Source organism: Triturus cristatus, chromosome 1_2, assembly GCF_964204655.1.
Source record: "Triturus cristatus chromosome 1_2, aTriCri1.1, whole genome shotgun sequence".
In the NCBI taxonomy this organism is placed as follows: Eukaryota; Metazoa; Chordata; class Amphibia; order Caudata; family Salamandridae; genus Triturus; species Triturus cristatus.
This window is the reverse complement of record NC_140580.1, coordinates 927,311,040-927,323,163: the sequence shown is the minus strand read 5'-3', so window position 1 is coordinate 927,323,163 and position 12,124 is coordinate 927,311,040. Positions and strand designations below refer to the sequence as shown.

General features: G+C 44.7%; 1 protein-coding gene across 1 annotated transcript in view; it reads right to left on the bottom strand.

Annotated features, from left to right (window-relative positions):
• Positions 1-12,124, bottom strand: part of PEX14 (peroxisomal biogenesis factor 14) — a 377,016-nt gene that overhangs the window by 9,950 nt on the left and 354,942 nt on the right. The window contains exon 7 of the mRNA XM_085609840.1: positions 11,353-11,450. Coding sequence (XP_085465966.1) covers positions 11,353-11,450 — 98 coding nt within the window. The remainder of the gene's footprint in view (positions 1-11,352; positions 11,451-12,124) is intronic.

Genomic DNA, 12,124 nt, shown 5'->3' with positions numbered 1-12,124 from the left:
AGCGGTCTCAACCTCCACCTCCTTTCCACAGTGGTGTGGCAGAAATCGGGCTGAGCAAAGAAAGCTATGTCCCGATATGAGCGCTTAGCTGCAGGTTTCGCTTTGCTCATGATCTCCTCACTTAGTAGAAAATTCCCCACATATATCAAAATTGCTCTAGGTTTATCAAAGGTTTTTCCCTTTTTCTGAAATAGGGGGAAGCGATGAACACGCTGAATCTCCTTCTCCCAATCCCATTTAGTTATCTCGGGGAGACCCTCTTTGAGCAAATCTATAACAAATGATCGAATATCTTGTCCTTCTTTCCCTTCCCCCACACCCAGCAGCCTAATGTTATTGCGCCATTGCCTATTTTCAAATGCTTCAAGTTTCCAAGAAACGTCCATTGCAGTTTTTTCATGCTCCAGCCTGGTGCTTCTCCACTTGGCGAGCTCATCCTCCAATTTTCCGGTCCTTTCTTCTACCTCCACAACCCTGTCCATCATGTCTGCATAGAGTTTATTCACTTTGCGAAGTGAACCCTGTATTTTTTTATTAGCCTGTCTGGCCCTTCGGCTTTCAATCCTCGCCTCACCCTGCATCTGTTTAAGTGTTGAGAATAAAAGTTCCAAGCTAGGGTTTTGTATCTGAGCCTGCGCTGATGCCTTATTTTGGTCTTGTGCTTGAGCCAGAACTGATTGCGGTGGGCATTGTGTATTATCTCCTTCCCCCTCCTGGTATGTCTGGGAGGTAGCTGAATAATCCCAAACCAGTTTCCTTGCCACCTCTGGGTGTAGAGGATCCTGCAGTTGCTTTAACCTAATATGAGCCCTCTCCTTAACACTTTTTAGCTTTCTTTGAGAGGAAGCCCTATTTACTATATTCTCTTCTGGCTCTGAGGTATCGGATCCTAGCTCCGATTCTTCTGTGGAGCTTCTTGAAGATAGTGAGCAAAGCCCTACATCAGACCCAGGGATTGAAGCTGAGTTATTCTCATCGTCTTCCTCATCATCTTCGTCGTCATTAACCGAAAAAAAGACATCATCGCCCGGGGAGACAGGGTTGGAAATATTAGGGCCAGGTACCGTTAAGTTTGATTGAGGCCCGAACGTGACATCCAGCAAAGTTGTAGTTAATTTGACAATATTGTCATTAGCTCCAATATCACTAGTCACTACATTTGTTTTATCCTTTACATGTACCTGCGCACTCTCCTGTTCACCATTTACTGCTCCTTCCTTACAACATGAATTCAACTTTCGCGCCTCCTGAGGAGCTGAACCCGTTACATCCAGTACATCCAGTACATGCACTACGGGATGCACAGCTCTCAAAGCTGTAAAAGATCCCTGCTCTTTCAGACCAGTTACCTGCAGATCTAGGCTCTGTTTACTGCCCTGCGCCCAACGCGCCTCCGATTGTTCTGAGCTCTCATCCGAGAGCCCAGGCTGCGTGCGGGTACGCTCCGCTACATCCGCTATATCTGATACGGCGGAGAGCGGCTTCTGTAACTCCGACGTCAGTATAGTCGCGGCCCCTGAAGAGGTAGCAAAGGACTCCATCAATGTAGGCTGTCGTAGATCTGGCTCCTTCTCCATGCATCCATCTGTCTGCCGCGCTCGGTTCGCTTTTGTTGCAGGTAAACCAACTTCCTTATTCTTTTCTTTATCTCGACCTTTTCTCTCTCTCGCCTCGAGGTTTCCGTTTTTCTGACATTCTTCAGTTTTTTCCGATGCTCTCTCAGCTACTCTCCTGCATTGCACCTTTGTTAAAGCTTTTGTTTTTAAGCTTAGCGCTTCCAGCTCCTTAGCCTTCCCTCTTTCAACCTTCTGTGCTTTCGGTGCCATGGCTCGTATCAGAGCGTCCCAGCGATCCCAGCGATTCCTAAGAGTCAGGGCGGTTAGGATTATTGCCTGCAGAGGTTTTAAATGTCTCCTCTCCAAAGCGTACAGCTGTAGTTTCAGAAACGTGGTCATCTCTCAAAATATTTCCGTAGCAATCTTTCAAAATCCATTTTTTTTCGGAGAGACAAACCTCTCCATCGCAACCAGCATGTCCATAGAAGCAGTAGCGTTCCTACTGAGAGGGAGGGAGAAGCGACTACTCCCTACAAGCTAACAGCGGCCATCTTGCCCCAATCAATTTTATATCGTACTGCAGAAAACCAAAAAGACCATTATGTACATCTCGAATACTGAGAGCACATAACGTAAGATCGCAGTGCCCCAGCTATTTAAATGGCGTTTACTGTAATTCCTGTCCTTACTTTTGAAAAGGCATGCACTATTTCCACATACACAAAGAAAGCAACTCTCAATATCAATGTGCAACTTTTAAGAAATGCTTTCCCAATAACAGTTACAAAAAAAAAAAAATTCTATATATATATATAAGTTTTAACAGCAGACAGGTTACAAACTCCTTTGGTAAGATAATAAACGATCTAAAGGAATTCTAAATATCCAAATGTCATTTCTGGTAAACTCATTAAAATCAGAATAAAATCTTATTGCCAGAAGTGCTGTCTAAATTTTCCATGGTGTGAAAGATTTAGCTAAATACCACCAAAAAAAAAGCTCCAGCAACTTTTTACTTCTGTGCTGATAAATAAATTGGCAAAGGCGTTATTGTGAGCATGTACACAAAAGTGATGATAATAACGATACTGCATCGATCAATTAACTAAATCTGTTCCCAGTTTGATCAGTGTCGCAAGGACAGTCTCAGTTCCAGTAGAATATGTTGACAAAAACAGAGAAAAAACGATCTAAGGTTTATAAAAACCAAAACGAGCCACTTTAAAAAACAGAGGAAATACACAATTGCAAGTCTGTAAGCTTTTTTAAGGTAAACAGCACCTCCCTTACCCGGGGCATTCACAAAACTACAGAGTGGTTGCCTGGCAAAGGGAGTTCAAGAAACAAACAAAAAACAGAACTGCAAGTTAAAATTACCCGTGAATCCATGTAAAACTTGCGACAGTGTAACAACTATGGTTAGCTAAAAGACAGATAAAATGTTCACTATGAACTCCACAAATAAGCTTCTGCGAAATTCATAATCATAGAAAATGTGTATCCTATGATCTAAGTTTAACAGACTACAAAAAAGCACTGTGAAAGTGAGATTTCAAATCAATAGCTGGTATAAACAAATGTGTGGAGCACGCAGAATAAAAAGCAATACAAGCTCTCAAAACATCTCAGAGTTATTATAATACTTGATCCAAGAATATAAGTAAGAGTGATTTTAGAAACTACTAAAAGCAATGAAATGCTATACTAATGGCGAATTATACATAACGTAAGCGCTAAATAAAAACAATAAAGAAAAATAATAACATGAGTTATTAAGAAACAAATTTGTTTGCACGACCAATGGGCAGTCTGTCTACGTAAAACTGGATCTGCAGGTAAAATTAATGGAATTGAGGAACCCTGCCTGTGACGTGCAGGCCCTCAAACTCAAAGACCTGATAATGGATAGAGAACCCACTTCCATCATGGTGGTAAATGTGTATGTCAATCCACGCAGGGATGTGAAAATGGATATAACCAGTCTGATAAAAACTCTTTTCTATGATCATCCAGGACATGAGTGCGTTGTGGCAGATTACTTTAACACACAAAACATGTGCCAACCACGGGCATACTGCAAGGACCGATCCGCAACATATTTGAAGCTTGCATTAGTGAGTTTGAGTTGTGCTCGGCCAACCAAAAAGGCACTGCAGAGGATAAACTAAAGGCCACCTTCAAAAACATCTACATTGGACTACATCTTCTTAAGCAAGAACTTGCTAAGCAGATGTGAGAGTTACCAAGTCCATAATGGAACTGAAAGTGACCACCATCCATTATCTATTGCGGTTAGCGTGACATCAAAAACAAAGAGGAAGCACAATCAGGCTGGCCAACCAAAACCGAATAATGTTGGGCCACTAACAAAAAGAGTTAAATGGGGCCAGGTTTGTAAAGTAAGGTACTTACGATGAAAATCAGCTTTCGTTCCCCCAGCTTTGGAAAACAAATTGAACCTTGTTGAGAAACACTGGGGGACAACAGTTACAAAGATACATGCAGCCCTAACATCTTATAAGCACAAAATTCAACATTGTGTGCCCAAAAGAGGAAGGCCCTCACCTCATTTTGTGAACACAGAGTTCAAGGAGAGTAAAAGGATGTGCCGCCTCGCAGAGCTCCTTCACAGAAGAGGGAAGGGCCCCAATACAGAAAGCTAGCTAAAAGACGCACGGAAAAAACATCATAGGTTAGTCTGGGTGCTAAAGCAAAAACTAGAGGAGGAGTGGAAATACATATACTCACTGCTAGCACTTAGCAAGTCCAGGGAATTCTTGGACTACGTCAACAGCCTGGCAAGTACAACCACTGACAAGGAGAACGCTGTCCCCGCCAACAAATAAGTTGGTCTTGTATCAAACCTTTATGTAGACACCACTAAAACAAGGGCCACCATCAAGAACTCACTTGCTAATTCCCTAGAGGACCCGGAGGAGAAACCAATTGTAGTCTCCAAAAAGGAAACGCTAAGCATCCTGAAGAGAATCTGGAAAGATGGGGCCCATGGCCCATACGGCTTACCTGGGATCACCTTTAAGGAAAACCGGGTATTTTGGGCACCCTACATGCACCATCTCTTCAACAAATGTATTTTGCTTTCTGCCATACTAACATCATGGAAAGGCTCCATTTTGCATCCAATTCATAAGAAAGGGGACCAACACCTCACCTAAAAATTACACGTTACTTGCTCTACAAGACGTGAATGATAAGGCCTTTGCGAAGGTGCTCCTATATGAACTGGATCAATGACATCATCATCCCTTGCTATCAGATGGGGTTCAGGCTGAACTCCCCTTCTATGGACAATGTGATGGCTCTTTCCTACCTGGGGTCCGCGGCCACTGAAAAATCCAAACCCTCGCTTTGTGCCAGCTTCATGGATTACAGCACTGTGTTCGATGAAATTGACCTAAACATCCTCTGGAACAAACTCACGGATTGTGGAATACCAAGGCAACTCCTGGCAGCCATCACAGTGTTGTACACAGAAACTTGGGTCCGGACTAAAATAACTCAAACCCACGCCAAGGCAAAAATATATACAAACAGAGGCCTGGAGCAGGGTTGCGTCATTGCTCCCACCAGTTTAATATATATAAAGCTTAGTTAGGCACGGTGCTACTGAAGGGAAAAATCAACCCACCTAAGATAGGCCACACCAAATTACCCATCATTCAGTATGCAGATGACCTGGTGCTATTGGATCAAACACGAATGGGGATGAAGAGGGTCCTGGGCATAGTACACTCCTATAACACTAAGTACTCCCTGCATACAAATGCTGCAAAAACCAAAGTCCTGGTGTTTGGCCTAAGAGTCAAGAAAAATCAGCTGGAATTGCAGTTGGGCCCCCTAAATATAAGCAAAACCTGAAAATACAATTATCTCAGTGTCTGGTTGGCAGACACTGGCAAGCCACGGTCCTGGTAGAAAAAGCATCCAAAACTAAGTTTACCTTAACTAAATTATATCACAATCTACAAACTCATTCGGCGGAGGGGATCTGAATTGTTACGCAAGCTCAACTAGTATGCTCACAGGGCTATTAGTGTGCTGTCACCCAGCTACATACAGGACAATATTCACACTCCCCAAAACAACCACAAGTACAATGATCCGCCTTAACTTTGGCCTAGTGAAAATGGATATCAAATCCAAAAAGGACCTAGTTAACTATTACCATCAAGTGGCCGGAGAATATCCAGACTCAATGAGAGGTGCCTTGGGTGTGATACTCCAGGATAAAAAGAGCGACTGGTCACATTACCTTAACAGTGCAAGAGTCTCACTGAATTTGAACTCGGTGTCTAATCGACCCACTCGTAACACAGCACCTAAAGAGGACCCTAAAAGAGCAGGGCAAGCTCATATCAAGGGAACAGGACATTAATGAAATCAGAAACATCCCGGGAGCAGAGGGTCTTGACAGATCACATGAATCCACTACTTGCCAGCCATATCAGAAAGCAACCTTGGGAAGGCCAGCTCTAAAGAACATTCTGTTGACCAGGCTCCTAATACTGCTTTGTGGAAATACAGGTCGCACTGGACCCCATGGCCAGTGCAGGCTGTGCCCATATCCCTTGGAATCTGCAGCGCACATTGTATGTTGTTGCCCAGCATTGCTCCTTCAGGGGAAGCTTCATCTAAGGGCAATTTTCCTACAACATGGTATGAGAACGTGTAGAGAGGCAATGACATACATCTATACAATCTGACGTCCCAATGGAACTAGCACGGATTTACAAGTTTTTTGCTACAGCTGGAAGGCTGTTGCGAGACGCTTGGCACCTTTACACCTTGAAGAAATGTCAGGTTACAATCACTTTCGAATTAGCAGGTGGCACTCTAACAAATCTGAACCTTTGTTTTTGAAGTGGCTTGCTTAGTTGGGCGCTGTCTTGTGTCACTTAATAAGTCTTAACAATTGGCACTTTGCACCTGGCCCTGAAAGAAATGCCTGCTTATAATGTGTTTCTACAGCGATCAGTTATTTGAAATGGCGCACCAATATGGCACCTTGAAAGAAATGGCTATTTGCAATTGTTCTTTAACCAGAATGGGCACTTTTGTGAATGGCTTAAGCTTGCACCTTGCACTCTGAAAGAAATGCTTCTTTACAATCACTGTCAGATCAGCACGGTACACCTTAGCAAGTTTACACCTCTGTTACTCATGCTGGTTGTCACTGTTGGGGTCTGTCTTGAGTTATTAGATAAGCCTTGCAAACTTGGCACCATGCACTCTGAAATTATATCTGAAATGTCTTTTTTTGTTGTGTTTTTAATTCCTTGTGATGCTTTTTTTAGGTCTCACCTAGGCAGCGCGTATGCGCTGCCCTAGGTGATGACCTTTAGAAATTGGTCAGCTCTTTTCAAGCACTCGTGCTTGTGTTGGCATCCACCTTGCGGGAGTGAGCAGCGGCGCGCGCGCTAATTGAAAACAGATGGCTCTCACGCCGCTGCTCGCTCCCGCAAGGTGGATGCCAGCACAAGCACAAGTGCTTGAAAAGAGCTGACGTCACATCCAATGGAGTGCTTGAAAAGAGCTGATGTCACATCCATTGGGGCTGCGCCGCCGTATCCTCGGAGCAGGCTGCGCTTGTTTTGATTGGTGCTCACATCCCCTCTACTTGTAGTGAATGCAGGGTATTACGTAGTGCCAGCCGCCCCCATCAGTGCCCGTTAATTCTATGCGCTCGCAGCCCTTTACACCGGCGGCTGAGGTCTAAACGCTGGAATCTAATTTGTCATCAGCCCTCACCTCCTGTGTCCTTTACCGTTCACCCCCAATAAATCCATCTCCTGCAGAGCCAGATCCGACATCTACTTCACGCATCCCCCCACAACACACTACGATTTGCCACCATTGCATTGCGTGCACGTCCCACCATTGGGTCACCCACAATGGATTCAGGACGACTCCATCAATGGAACTTTATCCCGAATAGTCACAGCAGTGCACGGTCCACACTCTCGTACAGCCCTACATGCTTAGCCCTCCCACACACGTTGCACGACATTCCATAAACGGCTTGATAATTAATGCGCCGCCAATCCCCCATATTTGCTGCATTCTTGTCACGTTTCGTTTTCTGCATTTGTTGGTTTAAAATAAATGCAGCTAGTCATCTACAAGGAAGTCCATCCATACTGCGTAGGCAGCAGTTGGCGCTAGCCTCAACTCTCTACCCTGTCAGTTCCTTTCATAGCCCCTGCAAGGGAAGACCCACGCCCTCGTGCACGTAACCCGGCACAGCACGATCCTCCCGGCAACTCCATGCAAGCTAAGACCTCTCCCTCCCCGCAGAGCCCCACGACATTCCACGCAAGCACAGGACGAAATTCCTGCAGAACCAGTTCACTCGCTGTACGTTTCCTGCCTGCCTGTGTGCCTTCACCCCCTGCACAGGCAGACCCGCCCGAAACTTCTTTCAGGCAGCCCAGTGTTCCAGTACTTGACCCACCAAGACAGCCTTCCGCACACCTTGCACAGCGTTCTCCACCGTTACGGCACTCCAAGAATGTCCCACCGACACAGTTCGTCCTTACCTCACCCATACACTTCACAGCAACCGTCACGCTGACGTGACCTCGGAGCACCCCCCCAACCCAGTGCCCCCAGCAGCACAGCCCCGTGAGAAGCTGTCCGCTCTCAATCAACCCCATTTTTTCCATGCAGTAGCTTCTTTGCCTCATGCCAATAATTTGCCAGGCTATTCCATATTCCTGAGCCTTGCTTTACTCATCAATCAGTCCTTTATTCTACTCTACACACAGACAGTTCTATCAGTCCATGACCTTAGAAACTCGTGTCAAGAGCCTCTCAGCTCCTCCACATAAAACCAGTCTACTCGTTGTTACAGCTGATTGTCTGCCGAACACTTTATTCTCCCGCTCCTACTGTAAGTCTCGAACATTAAAGAGGCAGTGGTGCAAAGTTCATTATTCGGAAAAATGTATCTTAAAATACCAGCACTGGCAAACAAAACTTTCAATCTTGTGAACAGCATCACACGATATTTTTGGCATGTTTAAATATCTCCCATAGGTTTTCATAAAGGGGTGGGGTTCTTACTTTAAGGCTTGCTCGTATGTCCAAATAAAGTTACGTGCATTAATATTTATTCTGCTTCAAAATGCCTTGGGGAATTAATGCCTTTACTTTTGAATATCAAGTTGGTGGACGGCATTTGCACAACTGTGTAATAGTTTTGTATATCATAAATAAAATATTTCACTATTTGTGTACATATTACTTTCAAGTAGGCTCTGAATTGACTTGACTTTCTCCTGGGGCTAAGTCGCCCTGTGCTCTTTTACTGAACTTACTTGATGGGAGTTGAAACCACTTGATCATCAACACTGATCAATTATAAAAAAGATATATATTCATTAGACCTCAAAAATCGATCCTGTACTTCTGAAAGCACGTGCCTCCGTTCTGTCCAGTTACTAAGCATTTTGTCATATAAGAAACACTATAAGAAACACTGTCCACTCCATTTGTCTACGGCATGGAGCATTCGGTCTGTTGTAAACTGAATTAAGTACAGTATAGCAATTTTCTAGACAGAAATTCTTTTCTCTCTCAAAAGTTATATCTTAACAGTGGTGCAGTGTCTGTCTGTAGATAAATGGGTCACTTACTCCTACTTGACTGTTATTTAGGTTGAGCATTCAAGACACTTATCTTTGCATCTCACCAGTCCCACCGGACACTTTCCTTCTCCCACAAACTCTCTCTTCATTTTGGTTTTCCTCTACCTCTCTCTCTTCCTCCGTCTTCCCCTCCCCATTAATTGACTCTCTCGCTCACTGGATTTTCTCCTATAGCTCTTCAATCTCTTGTGGTACAGCACCCAGGATAATATGCTGCATAGCTAAACACTTATAAGGTCCCAAAGGCGAGACCTATTGGCTATGCCAATGCTTGCTTAATTTGCTTCTGTAGTGCAATTGCAGTTTTGTGACTCATGCTGCTGGTCTTTGTTGGGCTCTATTTTGAGGCATTTGATAAGCCTTGACAACCGACACTTTGAACTCTATGCCTGTTGTCTAAATCACGTCTGAAATGTCATGCTATGTTTTAAGCTCCATGTGATGCATAGTTTTATTTTGTTTCTAGATTAAATGGATCTTTGTCTCTTACGTTATCTGTTTTTATCAGAGACCTCAAGGTCTGCAATTTTATTGGTATATTTTATTCCGTGAGTGTTTTTAGCTGTTTGATGGCATTGTAAAAATGTTAAGTAATCACACAATAAAGTACTACTAGTTGAATGTTAAAAAATAATAACATTAGCGCTGAGTAAGACGTAAACCTGTTGGATACAGTGCAACAAACAGCATAAAATTGGTAAGAAACACTATTAAAATAAGTTAGGAGAATGTTTCGAACTTTATGACTTTTTGTGGTCTCCTTCAGGGCACAAAAATATATGTTTGCTCTCTAGCAGACTGGCATCTGTTCATGGTTATAATAATCAATTGTCCATCTACAAGTTCGATTTGAGATACTGGTCAACTGTCTTAATATAAATCACTACAACAAGAATGGAGTTCCATATTGCTGTAGAAGATTAAGGGCCAGATGTAAGACCCTTCCAATTTGCGACTCGCAAAATGGAATTTACAACACTGTTTGCGATTCCTAATGGGGGTCACAAATTGCCTGACTTATTAATATTTATGAGGCAGGTGCAATTTGAGACCCAATTGGGAATGGCTAGCATCCCATGGATGGTGGCCTGCTGGGGTCAGCAGACCACCATGTCTGTGACTGCTTTTTAAATAGAGCAGTTTTTTTTTTGTTTTTTTTTTACTGCAGCCCATTTTCCTTAACCCCTTGCCTGCTCATGACGGAACCACTCCGTCATGAGCCACGGGCGCCGTGTGCTCATGACGGAGTGGTTCCGTCATGCTGCGGCCATTGCGGCCGCTCCGTCCACGCGGCGCTGATTCCCCGCCTGTGCGGGCGAATAATGCAAGTGGGCGAAGTCGTGACGGAACCACTCCGTCATGAGCACAGCGCGCCCGTGGCTCATGACGGAGTGGTTCCGTCACGAGCATGGCGGCGCAGCGCTCACCCCGAACCCCCCCCCAGCGCCGCGGCAAAATTCGTGCCGCGGCGAAGGGGTTAAAGGAAAACGGGATGCATTTAGCGGTCGCAAATGGGTCGATTTCCCATTTGTGACAGAAAAAAACGGTTGTACATCTGGCCCTAAATACCATGATAGGGCGTTCATTATCAGTTCCCCCCAACAAGTATTTAAGCAGTAGTGTGGGTTGGGGGTCAACAAAAAGAAGCAAGAAAGATGGGGGACAGGAATAAAAACAATGATGTCTTTGAGGGGACAGGGAGTTGATTAAATTCTAAAAAAAAGAAATGTAGGACATGAAAGTGGGACATTCAAAAGGAAAGTTGTAGCTATTAGACAGTAAACAGGTAAAAAGGGATACATTAAAACAACCAAAAACCAGTAGAAAGTAAGACCGGAGTCAACGCTTCCTTTATTTGGGTGGGGTCAAGCCTAATTAGCATACGGGCGGTCCCTTTCTGCAAATGCACAGACAAGCCATATAACAATGGAATGGGTTGCTACGAAGAGGAAGTTAGAGTTATTAAAATGGAAGCATTTCTATCCATCACTATTTGCTGCCTATGGGAGACATTTAAAAACAAGAACCCTTTTCATGCTGGAGAAATGGAGCGATCTTATTGGAAATATAAATGGGTAAGGGAGGATATTTCTTATACAAACAGCTGGCAGTGAAAGTAGAGGTATTACCTTAGAAGCTGCTAGCTCTTGTGAAAGGTCCTGAATTTTCTGTTGTTGCTGCAGTAATAGCTCCTGAACGGAAGCCAATGTTCCTTGTAGCTGAGTCACTAAGGAGAGAGAAGCAGTGTAAGTAAACGATCCAGATTAAACAAGCCTCATATCAGCCCACCCATCTTTTCAGCGACCAAATGCCTCTGTGATTACAGGTACTACATACACCTGAAGCACCAGCCTTGTCACTAGAGAACAACTGACTTGACTTGGCTTCACCACAGAGTGATGAGCTGTCTGAAAGTGGTCAGCTGAACTTCACCAGAGAAAAGCAGTGAGAAAAAGCCTCGCCAAAGAGCGGCTCTCTGGTCAAGCCTCGCCAAAGAGCGGCTCTCTGCTCAAGGCTCGCCAAAGAGCGGCTCTCTGGTGAAGGCTCGCCAAAGAGCGGCTCTCTGGTGAAGGCTCGCCAAAGAGCGGCTCTCTGGTGAAGGCTCGCCAAAGAGCGGCTCTCTGGTGAAGGCTCGCCAAAGAGCGGCTCTCTGGTGAAGGCTCGCCAAAGAGCGGCTCTCTGGTGAAGGCTCGCCAAAGAGCGGCTCTCTGGTGAAGGCTCGCCAAAGAGCGGCTCTCTGGTGAAGGCTCGCCAAAGAGCGGCTCTCTGGTGAAGGCTCGCCAAAGAGCGGCTCTCTGGTGAAGGCTCGCCAAAGAGCGGCTCTCTGGTGAAGGCTCGCCAAAGAGCGGCTCTCTGGTGAAGGCTCGCCAAAGAGCGGCTCTCTGGTGAAGGCTCGCCAAA